This window comes from Rousettus aegyptiacus, unplaced genomic scaffold, assembly GCF_014176215.1.
Source record: "Rousettus aegyptiacus isolate mRouAeg1 unplaced genomic scaffold, mRouAeg1.p scaffold_m13_p_15, whole genome shotgun sequence".
In the NCBI taxonomy this organism is placed as follows: Eukaryota; Metazoa; Chordata; class Mammalia; order Chiroptera; family Pteropodidae; genus Rousettus; species Rousettus aegyptiacus.
In genome coordinates this window covers 8,199,424-8,222,456 of record NW_023416290.1, presented here as the reverse complement: position 1 = coordinate 8,222,456, position 23,033 = coordinate 8,199,424, and the positions used below count along the sequence as shown (strand labels likewise).

The following is a 23,033-nucleotide window of genomic DNA, read 5'->3' as shown; positions in this document are numbered from 1 at the left end:
GGGAGGGAGGGAGCAATTGGGGGGATTGTTTTATGAACTGCATAGAGATCTAACCAATGTCCTGTATATTTGAAACTAACTTAAATAAATAAATTTAAAAAAATGAGTACTGGGTTTTCTGGTTTGATCAACTGAATGGTATTTTACTCAGAGATAGGGAAAAATAGAAAAGCAAGTTAAGAGGTGGCTAAACATTCACATATTCATATAATTGGATTTCTTCTGGTCTAAATTTTGCTGATGTGCTATACTTGGGAAACGGAAGTACTGATTTTTTCTTTTTGAGTGATGGTGTTGGGGAGGATAGTTACTATTCTTTAATTTACCACTTTAACCATTCTTAAGGGTACTATTTAGTGACATTAAGTGGATTCGCATTGTTATATCTAGAATTATGACCATCTATCTCCAGAACTTTATATTTGCAAAATGAAATTCTTTACCCACAAAACAATAACGCTCCATTTCTGGCATCCGCCACTCTACTTTCTGTCTCTACGAATTTGACTATGCTAGGTACCTCATTATAAGTGAAATTATGTAGTATTTGTCCTTTTGTGACTGGCTTATATCACTTAGTACAATGTCTTCAAGTTTCATCCATATTGTAGCATGTGTCAGAGCTTCCTTCCTTTTTAAGGCTGAATAATATTCCACTGTATGAATATACAATGTTTTATTTATCCCTTCATCCTTCAGTGGACACTTGGGTTGCTTCTACCTTTTGGCCATTGTGAATAATGCTACAATGAACCTGGGTGTACAGTATCTGTTCAAATCCCTGCTTTCAATTCTTTTGGGTAGGTGCCGAGAAGTGGAATTGCTGGGTCATATGGTAATTCTGTGTGTAATATTTTGAGGAAACACTATGCTGTTTCCCATAGAAGCTGCACCATATTACATTCCCACAGAAATGTGCCAGGGTTCCAGTTCCTCTGTACTTTCCTCAACACGTGTTAGTTTCTGTTGTTGTTTTCTTTTAATAAGAGTCATCCTAATGGGTATGAAGTGGTATCTCATTGTGGTTTTAATTTCTATTTCCCTAATGATTAATAATGTGCTTCATGTGCTTACCGACCATTTGTATATCTTTGGAGAAACGTCTAGTCAAGTCTTTTGCCCATTTTTGAAAAACTAAAAAAATTTTTTGTTGTGTTCACAGTTATTTTGTAACATGGGATGCTTGCAGGAACAAAATAGATCTTCAGGGCACAAGAATATGTTTAGAATAGTATGAAAATGCCAGAGACCTTGAGAAAAGGGGCAGGAAGAGGGAAGAATGTCAAAGAAATTTTAAAAAAAAAAAATTAAGTCTTACCATGAGGGAAGAGTAAAGAAAATTCTGAGCTCATTTTACTGTTGTAGTCTGGCAACATTATGGGTTAAATAAGCATTGGTGGGCTACCCTGAGGATCTAACTTATATGAAGACATAATCTGTAGACAAGGATTGCAGAAAGGGAAGGATTACATAGAAATCTGTGCTGTTAACTGAAGCATCTAAAGATAATAGTATTATTACTATTATTATTGGTAGTAGATAACTGGATACATATCCAGTTTAAAATACATAAAGTTTATTATTTTTAAAGTAACCCTTTTATTTAATTGATTCAAAGTGGATAAATTGTTAGATCCTGAATTTTTGGTAAAATGTTGTAAATTCTAGGTTAATTATAGATATAATAGGCAATACATACTTTAGAATAAATATGACATTATTTTAAAGTATATCTAAGGTTATTTTCATTGTTCTACACACAGACTATAGTCTCTGTAAATAATCAATAGTTAAGGAAACATATCATTCTCCGAAAACAAAACAAAACCAAGCTTTCATTAATCTGAAACTACATATTAGCCTTCCATTTTAGGATAGGTTCCTTGTTGCTATCTGTGGAAAGAAAATTAGACAGCATAAGTTTAACAACAGATAAGTAAATCCACTGGATTTTATGTTACCTTTCATTTCTAAAATAATTTTGTTGCTCAATATAAAATTGGTATTTTTTTTGTACATTTAAAAACACTGTTGAAGCTTCTACACAAAATTCAAGCTTTGAACCTGTTGATTTTAAGGATTAAACTTCTATAAAGATTTTTAATTTGACAAATGATTTTCATATTCGTAAACAATTGTAGAATTAGTGCTTTAATATCTTTGCATTTTTCACCTTTACTATTGCTAAAACCTTTTGCTGTTTCCAAATTTTAAAAAATTCTTTATGGTCTTGTGGTCTGGGAGGAAGAAGCCATGTTCCCACCATGCGCCTTTGACTGCCACTCTGGTGCGTGAGGACTGGAAACCTGAAGCAAGGTTCTCCTTCCTGTAGGAGTTCTCCGTTCCCGCTTGTGGCCTACTGGCCTTTCACTACTGTCCCTCCATCTCGCGGGGACACTCAAGGGAGAACTCTGGTGGGCATTATTCTTCCTAACAGGGAACTAGTTCGTTTATTAAAAAAACAAAAACAAAAACAACTAATCCCCTGACCTTCCAAATTTCATATGATGGTAATAAAATAATTAAAATTTGGAGGAATACTTACATATTTTTCCTTCTTTTTCCAATTTTTTCAAATGAAGCATGAGATTTTGTTTAGCCTTATCATGTAGAACACTAGGAGTATTCTAAAAGGAAAACAAAAGTGAAAGAAACATTTCTTTTTAAAAAATTTATTATTCGATTATGATTGACATTCAATATTACTTTATATTGGTTTCAGGTATACAGCATGGTGGTTAGACCTTTATATAATTTACGAAGTGATCCCCCTTATTAGTGCCTGGCACTATACATAGTTATTACACTATTATTGGCTATATTCCCTATAAACATTTCTTTTTTAAAAAATAAAAGTTAATTCTTTTGAAACCTTAAAAGATGCGACAAAAGGAGAAAACTCTAACTTCAACACATTTTTATATAATAGCCAAAATTGCTTCACCTTATATGTGTTTTGCTTTAAACACTAAATTCTTACATATATATTCTTGTAGATAAAATAGACTATAAGCTCCTTGAAGATAGAAGCAGTATGTTTTGTTCACTACTGAATACCCAGTGCTTAGCATAATGATGGGAACTCAGTATTTTATGAAGGGATAAATAAATAAATGTAAAATTCTTCTAGATAGTTTTGATGATGCTAGACATTGGCCCTATGGTTTATTTATTAGGTTACATGATAATATTTTTGCACATTTCCCTTGGTTATTCTACCTCTTTTATCATTTAATTTCATCCTAGATACTCTTCCTTGGACTTCTCTTAAATGTCGATGTTTACAATGAGTTGTATCATTGACTCTCTTCTCTTTTTACTCAACCAACTTGCCCAGTGATATCATACATTAACAGCTCCCAAATATCAAGCTGCAACCCGAAAATCTCCCTTAAGCTCCAGTACCATATACTATGTCCACTGGTGTGACCTTGTAGATCTCACTGTGTGATTCCCCTGCCTAACATCCTTGAGCAGCTGGTTATCCCCAGGTTCTTGGCTAAGGCCCGAACTGTGAGCAGAGCGGTCGAGTCTTCCCATGAGTTGACTGTGCCTGCCTTCCCTGACTCCTTTCCTGGGGCTCTCTTCCTCCCGTCCACATGTGCGTTCTGTGCTCCTGTCTTATGCAGTTTCAAACACACATGATGCTCTTTTACTACTCCCTGGGTTTGAACACATTTTTTCCTCCTGTTTAGAATGGCTTCCTTTCTCTTATATTCTCTCCTGGAAAGTGCTTACTCCTTTTTCAAGATTCAGTTAAATGATTAAGTTTCTCAAGCTTTTCCAGACAAGTCTCATTATGCTTCATCTTCATCAAGTGAAATTTATCCCTTTTATGCCCTGACATACTGTATCTAGGCCTTGGAGGAAGCCTGTGTGCTAGAAACAATAAGACTTGAGTTATCTGACATCTGACATTTGAGTAAGTGACATCTGCTAGTTGTATGCCCTTGAAAAAGTTACCTAGCTCACTTTCTGAGTCAGTTTTTTAATTTATTAAATTGGAATAGTATCTTTATACAGTGAAAATTTGAGATATTTGAATTAAGTACCTCAAATTACATCTGTAAATATAAAGTATTTAGTACAAGTTTAGCACATAAAAATGTGCTTAAAAAATGGAAGCTTTTATGATAGAGTCAGTATTATAAGTATCTATCTGCTGAACATGAACTAAGTCTTTGACGGCAGGGGTCTGTAGTCATCTTTGTATCGCTGCGCCAGTCCAGTGGGGCACATGAAGGCAGTAAGTGTTTGTTGAATGAATAAATCCCTCTCTAATACTTAATACCATTCTACATGCAACAGATAATTCAAGCAGTACATAGTTAGGTATATACGTAGGTAGGCATACACTTGAATGCAAAACCAGTATTTTTTTAGGCATAGGGAAGTGTTTGACGATCACTCATGTGTGAGGGTTATCAGAATTCTGTCTGCATGTAGGATAGGAAAAAAGCTCCAATGGACTAATGAGTCTGGTCTAGTGGCTATACTCCAGTATGAGGAACAAATGAACTCTCATAGACTTTAAATATTTATGTTACCCCTTTGCCAATGGTGCTTTTTATCTTTAGCCATTTAACCATTCGTCCCTCCTTTGAAAACAAAGCATACTGAGTATGATGACTGTTTTTGATAGCTTAGGCCTACTGGACACTAAAGTCCTCTACTAATTGTACCTGGCCCCAGGTACCTTTTCAAGCTCATCTCTCATTACATTCTCACATATCTGCTGCTGTACAGGCTGTGGTCGTGGGAGTTTTCAAACCCAGGTAATCTTATACCAAAGCCTGCATTCTTAAATTCTAAGCCATACTGCCTACACAGTAGATATCTAATTAACATTTGCTGAAAAACTGAATTATACTAATCGATCGCCACATAGTGCTGTCATATAGTGATGTGCTCAGAGGCCACTGAGGTGAGGGGTCCATCTCTATACACTAAATTTCTCTACTAAGGGTCTTTTACACGCACTTTTTCCATTGTTAGGCATCACTGCTACTTCTTACTGCTTTTATCCCAACATCTGTCTCTAGCAGACTGCCCCTTCTTACTTGCTATACGTTAGGACACCAGATAATCAAGATGGCTAGAATAATACATCAGTCATTACAAAACTTCATCATCCTACAGTCTCTTCTACAGAATGAAGTATATAAGGTTTAATGATGGCTTGGAATAGTTATTTTTGTTCTCCAGGCCAGTTTTTGTTTAACTTATGTGTGTTCTGTTCCAGAAAGCTGAGGTTGCTGGTCTCAAATCTATACGAGTGGTATTACTTATATAATTAACAGACTTATTCTGTTCTTGGAGGTGATAAGCTTACTATATCTACATTTTGTTAAATAAATTATTCTAATAAAATTGTGGCTATGTACAAATAAGATAAATGAAAATTACCTTGTATAGAATTTTTACAAGCTCCAATGCTGTAAAGGATTTTCCAACATTATCATGGAATAGTTCAAGAATTTGCTTTTCTCGAGTATTTCTGTGAGAGATGTATTGTAGAATTTTAGCTTCGGCCTCATGGATTACTGGGCCATGTCCTGAATTAGAATCATTATAAAAATGATTTCAACCAGATAAAAAGTATTAAGCGTAAGTGAAGTTAATTCATTCTACTTAAAGATAATTCATATTATATATTGAAAAAGAATACTAAATATACAAATAAGAATTATGTGTGAAACTATATACATTTCAGAGATTTAAAATTTATGTACAATGCAAAAAAATTAGACAATTACATCAATATCTATATAAAATGTTATTGTGTACATTAAGATATAAAATAAAAATATAGTGATAAAAACAGTAACCACAACAGTAATGACAGGTAATATTTATAAAGTGTTCACTATTTTCCACACACTGCTCTAAATGCTTGATATATTCTTACAAGAATCCCATGAAGTAGGTGCAGTTATTATCGCTGTTATAGCAGAAACTGAGGCACACAGAGGGTGAAAATCTTGCCCATGGTCACATAGCTAAGACAGAGTGGATATTCACTTATAAAAGATTAAAAAGGGGAATGTAAAAGTAGCTTCATGTAAGTGACCGACAGCTATTAAAAATTCACAAAAACCACAGTACAACTTTAACAATCTTATGGATAGGCTAGTAATTCAGAAATGCTGACAACTCAGATAAAGTTATATTGAAATTTACTTGCTCTTTATGATAGCACAAATTAATATATCACACAAGGCTACCAGAGGTCTGTTTAAAATATCTGAGGATGAAACAGCCGGACGCAGGCTAAAGTATTATCACATAAAGAGCATGGGCTTTGGTTAGAATATCGACTATCATTTACTAGCTGCATGGCCACGAAAGTCTGAATCTCTGAGCTCTGCTTCTTCAGTTGTGCAATGAGGACACTGCTACCTACTTTACTGAGTTTCTGTGAGGACAGCAGCTAGCTGTAAAGGTCCCTGCAGGCCCCTGGTGGGTATCAGGCTTTAATATATGGTAGCTATGGCTACAGAACATAATTTACATATAAGCCCCTGCTGTGCTAATAAGCCAGCTCACTGGATTCATTAAAGCTCACTCCCTAAGAACCTTTACTAGGCAGACTCTCATTAGCTCTGCTTGAATGTGAGTGCATCCAATGTCTATTCTCTTCACTTTAAAAATAGCTGTCAGCTTCCATTCCTTTTATGTCATAATATTAATCCAGATGCCCAGATCCACTGTATGTTTCCCAGTTCCTCAGAAGCAGAAACTCATGAGAGAATATGAGGGTATTGAAGACATTGTATTTACAGAGCTTTCCATGGCTCTCTGGTGAGGAACAAGTTAGAAAGACTTAAAAAATGAAGCAACTTAGTCACTTTTTCCTTCTGGGGTATTCTTATTTTAGTTTTCAGGATGGAGATGTGATTCATGTTGTGGAGAAGTGATGGCTGAGGTACTAACAACGGGTTTCTTTTCTGGGGAACAGAAATAAATATACAATTTTACGGTTGAAATGGAAGCTGTTAATATTTTAAGTTTAAGTTAAAAAACTAAAACTCAGAGGTCAAGTGTAACCCGAGGTTACATGGATAAAATGTGGTCTATGACAGAATTCCAGTTTACAAAATTTAAGGTAGCTGTGGAATAAAAAAATTTTTTTTTGTTTCGATCTAAGTTTAATTCCCTTAACAGTTCTATTAATAGGTGTTTAAATCTTAAAAAATAACCCTCATAGCTTTATAAAATAAAGATATTACTATAACTCTTGGCCTTCTTTTTAATTGCATGGCTAGAAAGGAATTAGGGGTATAATTTCAAGAAGCAGTTTATATGTCTCTTTTCAAGACCCAAAACACAAAGACAAACCAAAATGAGCCTTCCTTATTATTTGACACAAATGGTTTTCTAGATTTAAGAAACTACGCACCTGGATATATAACATCGGGTTTGATTTTCAATAACTCTTCTAGGGATTTCATATAATCCTCGAGGTTTTCAAACATAGTTGTTCCTTCTCCTAGGATGCAGTCTCCAGAAAAGAGAGCATTTTCCTCTTTTAAAATTAGAGTCATATGATCATCAGTGTGGCCAGGTGTGTATATAACTCTGGTTGAAATAAGAAGTAGTAACAGTTAAGAACTCATGTTTGTTTAGAAGGAATTTGAGAAAAATTATTCTCTATCTTTTTCTCTGGACAAGACACAAATGGCATCAGTGAGTTAAAAAGCGCATTTTTCTCTTGAAAATTATCCTCGGAAAATTCTCTCCTTTAACGAAATCAAATTCCTTACTCTGAAGTGCAAATTTAATACTTTCCCCCTTATTTTATAAGTAATAGGTAGGTACTGATTACAACAAATCGGAAAATGGAAAAAGAAGATACTTAAAGGAGATAAAAACCAACGATTTTTCCACCAGAGACAATAATCTTTTTTCAATTTTCTTTGCATATGAGGAGGTATATTTTACAATATATTTTTTGGCAAGATTTGGAGAAAAAAGCACTTTCATATGTTGCTGGTGGGAGAGCAAAATGGTACAGCCCAAATAGAGGGGAATTTGGCATTTTCTAGCAAAATTACATATGCATCAACCCTTTGACCCATCAATCCCATTGCTAGAAATTTACCCCCAAAATATACCTTCCCGAATACAAAAAATATGTACAAGTTACTCATTACATTATTTGTAATAAAACATTAGAAACAACCCAGATGCTCACCCATAGGGCACTATGGATAAATTACGGTATATCCACACCATGAAATACTATGCAGCCATCAAAGGAATGAATATCTCTGAACTAACATAAGTAATTTGCAGGATATACTGTCAAGTGATAAAAAGCAAAGTGTCAAAGAGTGTTCACTGTATGCTCTTTTGTATAAGAAAGATGAGGAAATAAAAACATGTATGTACATTTTCCTTATTTTTGCCAAAAGAAAGAAAAGATAAATAAAAAACTCATGACTACAGTTGCCTATGGGGATAGGCGGGTGGGGTTAGGGAACAGAGGAAGCAAAACTTCTCTAATTAGAACTTTTTAAACTAGTTTTAACTTAAAATTAAAAAAAAAAATTTTCAATTAGTTGACATTCGATATTATTTTATATTAGTATCAGGTATACAACATAATGGTGAGGTATAAGCTTTAACTTTTAAGCCATGTAAATATTTGATATATTCTAAACATAAAATTAAATAAAGGAAAAGAAAATCTTAACGTAGAATACAGAGAGAAGTAAACTTTACTGTGTACTGGACAGATAACATAGCCACAGTAAAAAAAAAAAATCAATTCAAATAGGTTTTAAATATAATACTAAGACTGCACATCCTTAATAGACTATATCTTAAGATCAAAGAATCACAGAGATATCCTGAGCTTTACTTAATAGGTTTATTGCTGGCAGTGTTATGGGTTACTGTGTTTCTGAAATTATTTTGTTTATTGTATGTTAGTACAAACGAGTAAATAAACTGATGTCAAGAAGCAAGTTTTTCACTGTGGGATAAGGAAACATAGATATGGAATCAGGAAATTTGAGTTTTGGGTTGTTTCTTATTTGAACTGAAGAATTATGAATTCATTATTTCATTCTTTTTCTAGCTATGTCTATAAAAGGCCCAGAAGCGATGATACTCTGGAAGTAATGGATACACCTTATAGTCGTTTGTTTCTAAATACCATTTCCCATTCAAAAAAACCAGGGTTTCTTACAGACATGGAAGGTTCTAGATCTGGGGCAGGGTAAGTAAATTGTGATATTGTGACACCCTGTGATAGATAGCAAGGAGATGCTGAAAGATTAGGGGGGCTATGTCAAAGGACAAGGAAGTGTTGAATAAAAAAAAATATTAAAAGTCTGTGGTGATACTCAGAAAAGTAGGGGGGAATTTTTTCTTTAAGAAGAATATGAGCAAATAAAGAAAAAAACAAAAAGAAAGTGAAAGAAATGATAGAATAAGAAAAATCACAATTAGGCCGCCTTCAATATATTAATTGATGAAGGCAAGCATCATTAATAGATGCTAAAACCACTGGATAAAAGATTGTTGAGAGGCAAGACATTCACAGAAATAAGCTTAAAGTCATTTCCATTAAGCTTAACTCACAGGACCATATTGCTAAGCAATAATGAAGCTCCATTACAAAGATGAGTAATTCTTGTTAGCAACTAAAGGGTCAGTATTTTCACAGAACAGCGCTACCAAACATTTAAAGCCAGGTAATCATACTACTATTTAACCTATCTTAGAGCATAGAAAAAGAAGAAAAACTTATGAATCCCAAACCTGACAAACCGAATCTCACTAATGACAGGAATGACTATAACTAGAAGAGTTTCTCCTTTGCCAAAAAAAAAAAAAAAAAAAAAAAAAAAATCCAATCAAATCCTCAATATTAAACATTGAAACTGTAAAGCCTTTTTAAAGAATCTGCTAAAAATGTAATGTAGGTATAATGACATACTAGTGTAATGAGGCAATTATTTTCGAGTAGCATTAAGAACTGACATTAAGAACTGTCATGATTTATGGTTTCCAAGTATATGCTTTACATATTGCAAATAATTACTATATATAGTTGCATCAATGTTAAAGTATTAGAGACATTAAAAATCATCTCTTTTGTCTGATTAAACCTGCTGCAACCAGTTAATAAAAGTATTTAACATTACATAAAATAATTTCAGGAGGCATATTTTTAGCAACTATAAAAATATGTGGGTGTGTATCTTATGAACAATCACATATAGAATGGATTTACAAACTGAACCTCAATCTTTTTTTTTTTTTTTAATCTACAAAAATTCATTTGGAGAACCATTTTTTTTCCAGAGTCTGCAAACTGGCTTATCCAGTAAATGTGCTTGTGAGGGCTCCTTTATTTTTCCCCTCCCACTCCCCATTCCAGAACTCAGTAATGGTTTCCTTTGATATTTTCTAGGCTGGAGGCAATAAGATTTCTTAAATCAGGGGATCAAAAGTTCCAATTCTTCAGTCACCTGGGTGGCTAATGCTTTAATTTGCATAAAAACTGTTAAAATTCACTTCACATAGGCAGGAGGAGAAAAGGAAATGACATCAGAGATGCTTTACTAAAGACATCAGGGAACTGCAGCTGTGGCCTTCTCATTCATCAGGTAGAGCATTTATCTGGTTCTGCCACTTCAGTGACAGGGTAGACTTTCTAAGAATGACTCTCTTAGAAAATTTAGAATAGTCAACAAAAGCTGTCAGAGTAACTTTGAGAAATTAAACTTAGTTCACTAGAAAATTCCTGAGGGTTAAACCCAGAATCCTAACTGAAAAAATTTGCTACCTTTGTATTTTACTAATGCGTTCTTGGTGGGCATTATGTCTATCTCTGTTGTATTTTTTTTTCTTTTCAAAACTGGCAAGTAGACAAGATCAAGTGGCTATCAACTACATGGGGTCTTAAGTATATTTTAACCTGCTTGTGGAACTTTTGCTTAACAAGGAGTCGTCTTATTATTTAAAACAATTGGGTTTTACCGACTTTGTTACAATGGAAATTGGAAACTGTGGTCGACAGTAAATTAAATGTTTTACTTAGATTTTAGCATAATTAGGACTTATATTTTGAAAAAAGATGATTTACTAAGTAATTTTTAAAAAGTGCTTTTTATTGTTTTGTTTTAGTTTTCTCTCAAAATCTTAAAAGATTCCCATACTTATCTTAATCAAAATGCGGTAAAACAAAAATTACATGGAATTCAGATAATCTTGAGATCTTTGGCATCAATTCGTTCCATGAAATAAGACAGTCAATGAGGGGGTGGGGTAGTGACAGGGGGCAAGAGCACGGGTGGCTTTGGGGCACCGATGTTGTTTCTCGATCTGCATGCTGCTCAGTTTGTTCATTTTGTAACAATTCACTGCGTTGCACACTGATGATATCTGCACTTTTCTGTTTGTATACTTTAATAAAAAGCTAGAAAATATGTAGTCTGTTCATGGCAGATGGGTGGTAGTTAACTTCCAAGAGCTGAATTGTCTTAATCTGCAAATTAGGTATAGAGCTAATAACCATGATTCTGTAATAACTGATAAACCAGTACTGATTCCCAAACCTGTGAGACAGAGGACTCAAGGAACCACCTCCTGTCTCTACCTCTTTCATTAACTTAGCCTGGGGCTAGTATGTGAGGGACGGGGGAGTCGGTATTGTCAAGAATATTGTGTGAAGGCATAGTGATGTATTGTTTGCTTTCTTTTGTATCATGAGCAAACTATTTGAGATACCATCATATTTTTAACAAGAGCATTTCAAGAAAATTGCCCAGAAATTCGTTGTTTTATAAATTAAGTTTTGTAAGTCGCCAGGATAGTGGAAAAAAGGAGACACTAGTTTGAAAGGGGAGGATGGACACCCCTTACTTCACTTCCTCTTTCTCATTTATCTGCTCATCTACTTGCCTCTTCGTAGATATTTACTGCGTGCAGGATTACATCACTGCCGTCTATGTGGCAGGGACTGAGGCTAGGAGTACGACTCTGGTCTCTGCCTGTGTTGGAGAATGGCTAGCTTATCATCAAACCTTTTCCTCTTTTTCCTGGGTATGAACTTAAAATACATTTCTCAGTCTCCCCACAGTCAGGGGTGGCACATGACTGAAATGACAGCCACTGAAACAGAAGGCCTGGTCCATGAAAACCTCCCCTGTAAGATCTCTACCATGCTCTTTCTCCTCCGACTGGGTTGATTTCAGTGAGCATGGCGATCTTGAAAGCCAAGTACCGAGGACAGTGGAATCCACAAGATGGAAGGATCCTGAAACATTATTTGCAGGAGGGCCACCTGCAAATCAGGAATCTTTTTTGGCCTTTATGTGACTGAGAAGTAAACTTGTGTCATGTTTGAGCCATTACACATTTCTGGATTGGTATGCTATAGCAACTGACATGAACTAACATTGTGAACCTAAGGAGTTATTTACCTTTAAGGAAATAATACCTACTTACCCATCAAAACACTACAATTTAATAAGTGCTATAATAAAATACAAATTACATTAAAGAGGAGGGAGCAGTTAATTCTGCCCAGAAGGGGTTGTTGATGCTGATGTAAGTAACATGTGAGCTGAGGTGTGAAGAACGGACAGATATGAATTTACCTGGGGGATGAGGAGGAACGAGGGGTGATGCCAAGTACAGGGGGCGGTATGAACAAAGGCATGGACGGACACACTGTGCTCAGGAGTATTTCCGTACGGCTAACTGCATTTGTGACGGGAGTGGTAGGAACTGAGACCAGGAAAACGGGCTGGGAGGAGGAAAAAATGGCCTCGATGATAGAGGCTCTGTTCATCCCTGTGGCAACCAAATCAAAGCTGTGATGGAAACGAAAAGCAGCAGCAAGGAAAATCGCCTGGGGTAAACAAGCCGTACAACTAGGGAGGAATCCAAGAAAGCACCCTGCAAGGGCAGAAGGGAGGACGGGGCGAGGACGCGGGGCTGCTCAGTCCCAGTGGCTGAGAGAGACAGAGGCAGTGGCTGCGGCAGCAGCGGACGCCTCTTAAAGCGGTCGCGTCGCGAGCAGATTGTCGCAGTAATGGACCGGCTCGCTCGCTCTGAGCACCAGTGCCCATTCCACTGAGTGCAAGGGGCACCAGGGACTTACAGGGAGATATTGTCCAAGTGAGGGCCGAGGTGAGTGAGATTCACTCTGTACAGAAGTACGGCAGCATCCATTGTTCCCTATTGAGCCTTGCCTTTCTCCTAGTGCGCCGGACACAGTGCCGCCATAGCTGTGACATCATAAAACTGGATAACAGAGGTCGCTCCGTCCAGAGGATTCCCCGAAACCCTGACTATGCCAACTCGGGCGCTACCCAAGCCACATCCAGGTGTATCCTTAGTGAGTCAGGTGCCCCTTGCTGAGACTCACACTGGTGGAGGCAATTGGCCTCGATTTCTGGTGTAGCCTTTTGAGGCAACTGTAAGCATAGCATCTGTGAATTGCTTGCTGAATGTTAACAGGTGGCCCTGGAGGGGTAGAGTCTTGGGCTAAGTTTGGCCTGCAGCTGAACCCCTCTCAAGACTGTGCCACTCGACACCTATTTTACAAATCCATACTAATAAGACTGGAAGACTTGGGGGCTTTGCTTAGTACATAGAAACAGACATGGAAAGGCAGCCAAAACAGGAAGACAAAGAAGCAGAAACCATATGAGAGAACAGAACAGAGATCCAGATACAATGGAGTCAAGTAATCTAACAGATGCAGAGTTCAAAACACTGGTTATAAAGATGCTCAATGAACTTTTGGAAAGTGTAGAGAACTCCAACAAAGAGATAAAAAATATAAAAATGGGAATTACAAAAGGGAACCAGTCTGAAATGGGGAACACAGTATCTGAGATGAGAAGTATATTAAATGAAATAAACAAAGCAATAAACAAAGTGAATAAAAAAGAGGATCAAATACCCTATCTAGAGGACAGGAAAGCCAATCAGTACACTCAATCGGAATGGCAAGAAAAAATACGCCAAGACTATAAAAACAATTTAAGAAGGATATGGGACACTAGTAAGGCTGCAAATATTTGTCTGATCGGCGTAACAGAAAATCAAGATGCTAAACAGCTGTTTGAAGAAATGGAGAACTTCCCTAACCTGGTGAAGGAAATAGACATAAAACCCCAGGAAGCTCAGAGAATTCCAAAAATCAGGGATTCAAAGAGGCCCACACCAAGACACATCATAATTAAAATGCCAAAGGTTAAATACAAAGAAAAAATACTAAAAGCAGCAAGAGAAAAACAAATAATTACTTATAAGAGAACACGCATAAGACTGGCAGCTGATTTCTCAAAAGAAACTATGCAGGACAGATGCGCTTGGCAAAAAACGTTCAACAGTATGAAGACCCAGGATCTACAACCACAAATAATTTATCCAGCAAAGCTATCATTTAGAGTTGAAGGACAGATAAAGAGCTTCCCAGACAAAAATAAGCTAAAGGAATTTATCGCCACCAAGCTAGAATTACAAGAAATGTTGGAGGGACTTCTTTAAGAAGAAAAAACATGTATCAAAAACAGGAATAAAGAATGGTAACAACTACATTCTTATCAACAAGTACCTTAAATGGAAAAGAAGTGCTCCAACCAAAAGATAGACTGGCTGAAAAGATAAGAAAATAAGAGCCCTACATATGAAAAGGAAGAAGATGGAAAAAGATACTACTGTGATGAACCGAGAAGGTATTTAAGTCAAACAGAGAAAGATAAACGCTATATTATTTCACTTATATGCAGAATCTAAGCAATAAAAAGAATAAAGTAAGTATAAATATAGTGGACAATTTGGTGACGGACAGAGGGGAGGCAGGTTTGGGGGACTTGGGAGAATGGGGTGAGGGTTAAAGAAGTACAAATCAGTAGCTGATGTGTGGTCAGGGGATGGGGAACGCAGCATAGGGAATACACTTAGCATTAACACCTTGGCTAGGTGGAGGGTCAAGGGAGGGAGAGAGCAATTGGGGACCATTTTACAAACTATACAGATGTCTAACTAATGTACTATATATATGAAACTATTTAAAATAAAAATAAAAAGGGGGAAAAAACTGGTTTGGGTCCAGATCGTGCAAGACATGGTAAGGAGAATAAACGTTATTTCGTATGCAGTGAGAATTATTCAAGATTTTAAGTGACAGAGCGTACAAAAGGTAGACTGGAAAGGGGAGAGTCTGGAGACAGGAAGGAATATCTAGCAAGAAGTAGTGGTAGTGGACACGAAGAAAAAGAGACAGCACTGACAAATGTTTTTGAAGTAAAAACCAACCTGATTAGATATGGTGGGTGGGGGGAAGGCAAGTGACAAGGGTGAAGAGGAGTCAGCTTCTATCTTAGGCGAAAAAATAAAATCTCAGAGAAAAACAGATGTTCTGAAATCAGAACGCAAATACAGATCATGCAGGAGAGAGGAGAATCATAATTCGTTCAGTTTTAAAATTACTGAGTTTGAAACACCTTTTGGAATCCGTCAAATAGGTCATGAGATTATGGGCCTGGCCTAAAGTGTATTTACTTAAGGTATGGATCATCTTTTAGAAAAAAGAGCATGAGAAAGCCCTGAATTTAATTAATGGGTAGATCCCTAAACTACCCCAGCAGGAAATGCTAGTCTAATTTTTTGATTGAAATTTTATTTATTTAAAAAAATGGTATTCGTATAATTCAAACAAGTAATTTAAAAAGGGTAGAGTCAAAAGTCTTTCTTTTTCCTTGTTTATCAAACAACTCATTTTCTCTTCCCAAAGTAATGAATGTCATCTGATTTTCTGTATCCTTTCTGAGACATTCTTAACTCATACCAGCAAACATATAGAAATCTTCCTTTCCCTTCTTTTTAATAAGACATATACATAGACTTCCCCCACAGCCTTCTTCAGCTAAAGGACATTTACGTACCTTAGAGAGGCACCTTCAGTCTCAATCACATCTTTATCTTTCAGATAAGTATATTGTTGCTCTCCATTTCCTATAATTTCTTTTTTCTGAGGATTCCGTGGGAGTTTTTTAATGGCATATGTGGTGTCTAGGGACAAAATATGTAAAATATTTAACTCACACTTTAAATGATAATTCTGCCTTTTAAGAGACCAATTTCATGGAGCTAACACTTGTGAATGACTGAAAAAAATATTAACATTGAGACAACAAAAAAATGGGATGAATTTAGCAGCATATCTCTGGGATGGTAACTATTTCTTCCATTTCAACAAAAGAACATTTTACTCTCTCATGCCCTTCTAGGTCTCCATAAAAGCCTTTGTGTTTTTCTGGTTATTCCTATTTTACACAAAAATTTGAAAGTAGTTCTTCATAATCTTACTAGCTTTATATCAGGATGGGTGTTAAAGAGGCAGTTATACAGAACCTGGAAACTTTTCTCTGTCTAGCTGGCTACCGCATAGCATAAGACGTCATAGTATTATGATAGTAGTTAATAATAAAAGGATGATAGTTATCAAGTTCTTTCTGGGAATGCTGAAAGGAAGCTCCAAACCCAGGGCTAAGATCATAAATTTAATCCATATTACCTCTCACTGACACAAAGAAAGTTAATTACTTAACCAATCAAAAATTGATTGCCAATTATCTAACCAGTATAGTGTATATTTAAGCAGCATATCATCAACGTGCTTAAAAACTGCAATAGTTGGGGTCATAAAACTTACAAACAGGAAATGATTAAAGCATTATACTCAGTATCATTTAATACTAAATGTACAATTCAGCTAACAAAAGGAAAAGTTTAGAAAAGCAGAAACAATTAGATAAGGTTTCATAATTATGACAGAACGTGGGGTGTGATGAGCAGGACAGGAGAACGTTCATGGAAAGACTTGTAGGTAAGTGGACAGAAAATGTCACAGAAATGAGAATGGGCACAGCAAATGTGCAACAACACAATGCTACCGATTAGTCTAATGCAAAATACTGGCTGGGAAAAGCAGAGATAAAGTGGGATTAGTAAGATGAGTCCAGATAATGGAGAGCCGTAAATAGCCTTTCACAGAATCTAAGAATTTAAACTTTGTTGTATATGGTCAGTGTATCCTCTTCAGTAGGAAAATGAAATAGTGTTAACAGGTCGATCAATAGGGCAGCTGTATGTGCGGAGCCCGGAGGGGGAGAGATCAGAAAGACCATGAGGGGGTGACTGTAACAGTCCAACTGGAAGGTAATAGACATTGGGGCCCAGGCGGTAGCAATGGAAATATGGAGGGAAAAAAAGACAGAGGAAAAACTGACAAGGCACGGAGATTTGGCTAAGAATGGAGGAAAAAGGAGAGAGAAATTGTGCAATAAAAATAAAACAACAGCAACTACACCTTTCCTCTTCGGCCCCAAAGTCCATTATTCTGTATTTTAGAGGCTGAAGCAAAAAATATGCTACTTTGGGAACTGTCTTCAATGTAGAGTGACATGGTAAGGGTTTCGAGTTTGTCTTTATTTTTAATCTGCATAATTTTGCCTTTAGGAAAGAAGTAGAGGTATTATATTTATAGTTATGAGACCTTTGGCAGGCAATCCTTCCAAAAAACTAACAATTATCTCTAAATTACAAAACAAATGTCATCCCATAAAATAACTTGGTGTCAGTTTTTAAAATTATGTGTAAATATGAACGCACATATCCTATTTGCAACAATAATCTATATACAAAGAGAGAACATATACGTATATATTCTCTCTATATAAATATAGGTGTGTGTATATATGTAGACAGGATGGAGAAGGAAATAGTGAAAACAATCGCATAGTAATAGTGTTTAATAAAAGCTTCTTGAGATATAATTCACATACTATAAAATTTGCCCTTTAAAGTAAAATTTCATTTTTTTAAAAGTGTATTCAAAGAATTGTACAACTATCACTATATAATTGTAAAACCTTTTAAAACCCCCTTAAAGAAATCCCATAGCAATGGAAGTCACTCCCCATTCTCTCTTGCTCCCAGCCTCTGGCAATTACCTACTTATCTACTTTCTTTCATATAATTATTTTATGTGGAGGAAACTCACTCATTTGTTAAGGTATGAATAATGGACTGCAACATTATTGTTATTGCCAATTATTTACAAATATGTGATACAAATATGTGATATTGTCCATGTATAATACTTTCTAATAAAGACCCATTCTAACTAAATAGTGTAGAAGTAAACATTTGACTCCCAGGACTCTGATATGAAATACACGGCAGAGATCCAACTTCAGCTGCAAAATAATAATGATAAGATAATAAAATATATTTTATAAGATTTATTAAAAAATAAACCAAAGAACGCATTCAAGCAGCCTAGGCTATATAGATCTTATGTCTAGTACACTTCTGGCTCCTTGTAAGCCACGAGTTCTGAAATTATCCATTGAATTTATTTTAAAATTAAGCAGGTTGCTTCGGAGTTACTATATCTCCCATAGAAATCTTACAAATAGCATCCATAATATTGGTGAGGCCTATAAAAACACCATTTGTTAGTATTGTGAAGTAGCTAAAAAATTTTCTGGCATGCTAATAATTATATGAATTAGTAAAAGAACATGGAACAAAGGAAACAAAAATGAAACAAAATAGAACAAGAATGGTAGTGATTAAAGATTTATGGAATGAAGAAGCACGTGGAACTTCTGTGGCAAGATTCTGAAAGGTGCCTCTCTATGGTTTTAGAGCTGAGCAACTCAAGGTATGCACGCAGCTGGTCCAGCTTCGACAAAGTTCATAAAGACAACAAGCCACTTCTTAAATAAAGTATTAAGATTTTAGTGGCTATAGAGCAGTTATCAAATTTCTCCTTGATTTTTAAAGAATTAATCTCATGGGCAATCTATTCTATAAACATTCATTATTTTGTACCAAGCCCGACATGATTTTAATTTTTAAATTAAAGGAAGTCAGTCAAACGTGTTGACAGATGAATGGATAAACAAAGAATGGTGCATTTTTACCATGGATTACTGCTCGGCTATAAAAAGGAACCAACTACTGATGCATGAAACATGGGTGAATCTCAACGACATGATGTGGAGGAAGCCAGAGAGTGATTCTATACGCTTCCATTATTGACATTTTAGAACAGGCAAAACTAATCTCCAGTGAAATAAAGCAGATCAATGAATGCTGGAAGGGGAGGAGAAGCACTGCAGACAGGCACAAAGAGACTTCTTTTTGGGGAGGAAAGAGTGTTTTTTATCTTGATTGGATACATCACAGAGGTGGTTACAAACTATACACTTAAAATGGGTACATTTTATATATGTAACTTTAAGCTCAAAAAAGTTGATTTATAAAGAAGAAAAAGCGGGCCGTAAGCATTTTTTCAAACTGACCCTCATGCTAAAAGAGTTGACCACGGCTAATTAAGGACCCTCAGCATAGTCTTTTATTTCACAGAATTTAATGGGTAGATGGATAAGAGAAAGAAAAATGAGAAAAAGTCAGAGAGACAGAGAATGATTTCCTGTGAGGTAAGGAAGTTTGGTTAGACAGTTATTTATAATGAGCGGAGCCTGGTGATGTTGGCTGCTGCAGCTGAGAATATCTTTCTGTCCCAATTATAGTCTCAAAGCCTAAAAAGAAGGTACTTAAAGAGTATTAGCTGTATGCGTATGTGCATTTGTTTCGTGAAGGAACGTTCTCGACCTCCTCGTCCTCTATATGCCTTGGACATGTCAAGCAAATACCTTCTGGTACCTCTGTTCCTGCAGTGGTACCCTCGCCTCTCAGATACCTGTACAGCTCACTCGCTCTCTGCCTGCACTAGATAGAATAGCCACCACCTTCTTTCACTTTATTCTCCCTCCCCTTTTCTTCACTCACTTTTATTTTTCTTCGCAGCAGCTACCACCCTATTATTTACCATTTACCTTCTCTACTGGCATGAAAGCTCTATGAGAGCAGAGTCTTGGTTTTGTTCACTGCTGCTTTGTGCCTGGATATAGCAGCCACTTGAGTATTTATTAAAGGAATAAATGAATGAATCTTTGTGTGGGATGGTGGGATGAAGGAATAAGGAAAGATGGTGAAGCGTTAGTACTGAATAGGTTTCAGGGACAGAGAGTTATCAATGCAATGATCTTTCGCCAGTATTTTAGTATATCAGAATAACTGTCTTGAAGTTATAGAAGGCCTGAGATCATGTTTAGAATATAAACAGTAACTAGCTCAAGTACTCATGTAAAGTATTAGCAAAGTGCCTGGAACATAGTAAATGCTTAACAGTGGTCAGTTATTATTAAATCTTAATTAATGATTGTCATGTGGACTAAATTAAACCTGACCATCACTGGGCAAAGGGGAAAGTACGAGGGAGAAGAGATTTGAAATAGATAATAGGACTTTTACTTTCTTATTAAAAATGGGGACAGTATTCAAATGATATTAATTTCTAGAAGTAGCATTTAAATATAAGGTATTCAATAAATGGTTTACTAGCTTACTTAGCATTATACGGAAACACATTATTCTGAAAACAGTTTTCCTCAATGAGCTTAATTAATGTTTTTTTGTTTACCACTAGTGATGTTTTTACAGATATCTTCTATGCCTCCAGAATGATCAGAATGCCAGTGAGTCACGATGATTTCCTGGATTGCTGTGTTATATTCAGTGAGAGCCTGTTTTAAACAGCTGATGTATTCTGGAACTGCTGGCTGTCCCGTGTCAATGAGGATTCTCCTGAAAGTTGAATGGAACATAATCACAAAGTTAGAAGAGTTAATATTAGCATATTTTTCACACAGATAATTTACATTTAAGAAACGGCATAAATTGTTTTGCTTTCAAACCTGCTGTATGTTACTTCCAATTAACTATAGCAATTCCACTTTAAGTTCTTATAACTATTGTTAAGTCCGAATAAGGAATAAGAGCAATAATATTGAACACTTACATAGCACTTAAAATAAATATGGCACTGTTTCAAGGACTTTACATATTTTAGCAATTGTACTCCTCATAAAAGCTACTTAAGGTACGTATTTCATTATTATATCCAGAAATTAAGGAACTTGTTCAAGGTTTTCCTGTAAATAAATGGAAGAACCAGTATTCAAACCCAGGTATTTTGGTGCCAGAATATGTGCTTTTATACATTCTGCCTTTGTGATGGTTCACAATATCTTCCAATGTCTCATAGACATGAAAAAATTTGATTCAATTTTATCCCTAAAGAAACCTAGTCTTCTGCACTACATAAAAAAGTTGTCACCGAAGCTTTACATTGGCTCCTTCATACATGAAAATGGAAGTAGTAGAAAAGTATGAGGGAAACATCTGAGCTGCTTTGCCCTCAAGGGATTTACGATTTTGATAGTAAAGGTTAAAATTGCAGCTTTTAGGGTTCATAGGTAGAGAAGGAACATGGAAATACTTTTTGGAAGATTTAGATATTATCTGTCCATTCAAGTGTTTATTGAGTACCTATGTATGAGGCATCGCAGTAGGTCTAGTAGTGCCTCAGGGCGGCAGGCTACATTGAACTTGAGAGACAGTACATTGATTTCTAACATACTGTTCTTCCCAAGAGACTTTCTAGGGTAATTTTCACTATATGCAATATTCATCTTAGGTACTGACTTTAGAACTAGTTTAAGATGACACACTAAAGAGGGAAGAGAACGCTTATGGACTTCCTGGGGGCAAAGGAGGCCCATTCAACACAGACTGTGCCCTAGACATCAGGTATTTTTTCCACCTAATTCCCTATCCTCCTGGATTCTGGAGGCAGCCTAAAGCTCTTGTGCCTGTCTGATCCTGCCTTGTTTACTCTGGAATTAATATATTGCTTGCCTGATTTTCAGTACTTCAAGTACTGCTGCTGCTTCTAAAATTCCAATTTACTGAAAGAAGCCAAACACAATAGATACCTCATATGAAAACTCAATATAACTATATTTATTAAACTGTTTTTAGTCATCAACGATATATTATCCATTGTAACACGTCTTGATCGCACAATTAAATTCTATGCTCGAGGGAAACTATATCTTATTTTTTGCTTTGTATTACCTACGGCATACTACGCACACAAAAATTTCCAATGCACTCATTGTGCAGTAAAACACATCTCCCCATTTCTGCATAACGCCAATAAAACAGAAAGTAGCTGAATAAGGGAAAAATCTTAAATACAGACAGCTTATTTCATCTGCAAAATAACCTAAATATCGCACAAGAGTAACAAAAACGAAAGTAGTCAGCGCCTTTCCCAAGGGTGGGGGGAGGGAGGCCTTTCGGGTTTCAGACTCCAGCAATTCGCAAGAAAATCCTGCCCTCTGCTGTCGCTTTAAGAAAAAGGTTTCAGCACAACCGGCTTTGTGAAGGGAAGTTACACTCAAGGCAAAACACGAGTGAAAGTCAGAAGGTGAGCAAAGTAAACATTTTCCTAGGTTCCTAATTCAAAAACGATCCTAACGTCTCAACCGATTAAACACGTTCACTCGGGCATTCACATCAAGCCACGTAAACTGGGTTTCAAAAACAGGAAGTTTTGTTTTTTTCAAGGAATTATTTTTCCCTCCGCCAACCGTAAGTTTGAGAGGTTACTATGCGGCGTGGTCGTGATTTAGCAGAGGTCGGAGGTCCGGGATCCGGGTGGGGCTGCCGGGCAGGGGCAGGGCGCCAAGCTCTCGCCCGCAGCCAGCTGTGTGGCAACCCCAGGCCCGGGCGTCCTGCGGAATCAATGCGTATGTTGGCGTGGTGCGGGGGACGTTTACCTGGGGCCGGTCCCCACGAGGTAGGTGTTGGTGCCCTGCAGGGTCATGGGCCCCGGGTTACAGCCCAGGACGCGCACCACCCGACTGGACAGCTGCTCGATGCGCTTCAGCGGGACACTCATCTCGCCTAGGCCGCCCTTGGCGCATTGGTCGCGGAGCGACCCGAGCTCCGAATAAGTAACTACGCTGGGGGCGGAGCCAGCGATCACCTGACGCCGTGCGCGCGGAACAGGACAGGCGGAGGGGCGGGGCCAGGGTCACGTGCCGCTGCGCGGGCTTCGTGGGTGGTGGCGCGAGGGC

At 36.7% G+C, this 23,033-nt stretch overlaps 1 protein-coding gene across 1 annotated transcript; it reads right to left on the bottom strand.

Moving 5' to 3' along the window:
* Positions 1 to 1,359: 1,359 nt before the first annotated feature.
* On the bottom strand, positions 1,360 to 22,897 carry LACTB2 (lactamase beta 2). Its single transcript, XM_016152969.2, has 7 exons — positions 22,734 to 22,897; positions 20,531 to 20,694; positions 15,918 to 16,044; positions 7,400 to 7,578; positions 5,407 to 5,555; positions 2,546 to 2,627; positions 1,360 to 1,893 (listed from the first exon to the last, which is right to left on the bottom strand). The coding sequence occupies exons 1-7, from the start codon at positions 22,853 to 22,855 to the stop codon at positions 1,850 to 1,852; spliced, it is 867 nt and encodes a 288-aa protein (XP_016008455.2). The 5' UTR covers positions 22,856 to 22,897; the 3' UTR covers positions 1,360 to 1,849.
* Between the last annotated feature and the right edge of the window lie 136 nt (positions 22,898 to 23,033).

What these genes read in the sequence shown, in the direction of transcription:
- LACTB2 (XM_016152969.2), bottom strand. Translation starts at nt 22,855, where the DNA reads ATGAGTGTCCCGCTGAAGCGCATCGAGCAGCTGTCCAGTCGGGTGGTG. An exon ending in CTCGTGGGGACCGGCCCCAG is followed by an intron (nt 20,695 to 22,733) that starts GTAAACGTCCCC and finishes TTCAACTTTCAG; the next exon opens with GAGAATCCTCATTGACACGG. An exon ending in CTGTAAAAACATCACTAGTG is followed by an intron (nt 16,045 to 20,530) that starts GTAAACAAAAAA and finishes TTTTGTCCCTAG; the next exon opens with ACACCACATATGCCATTAAA.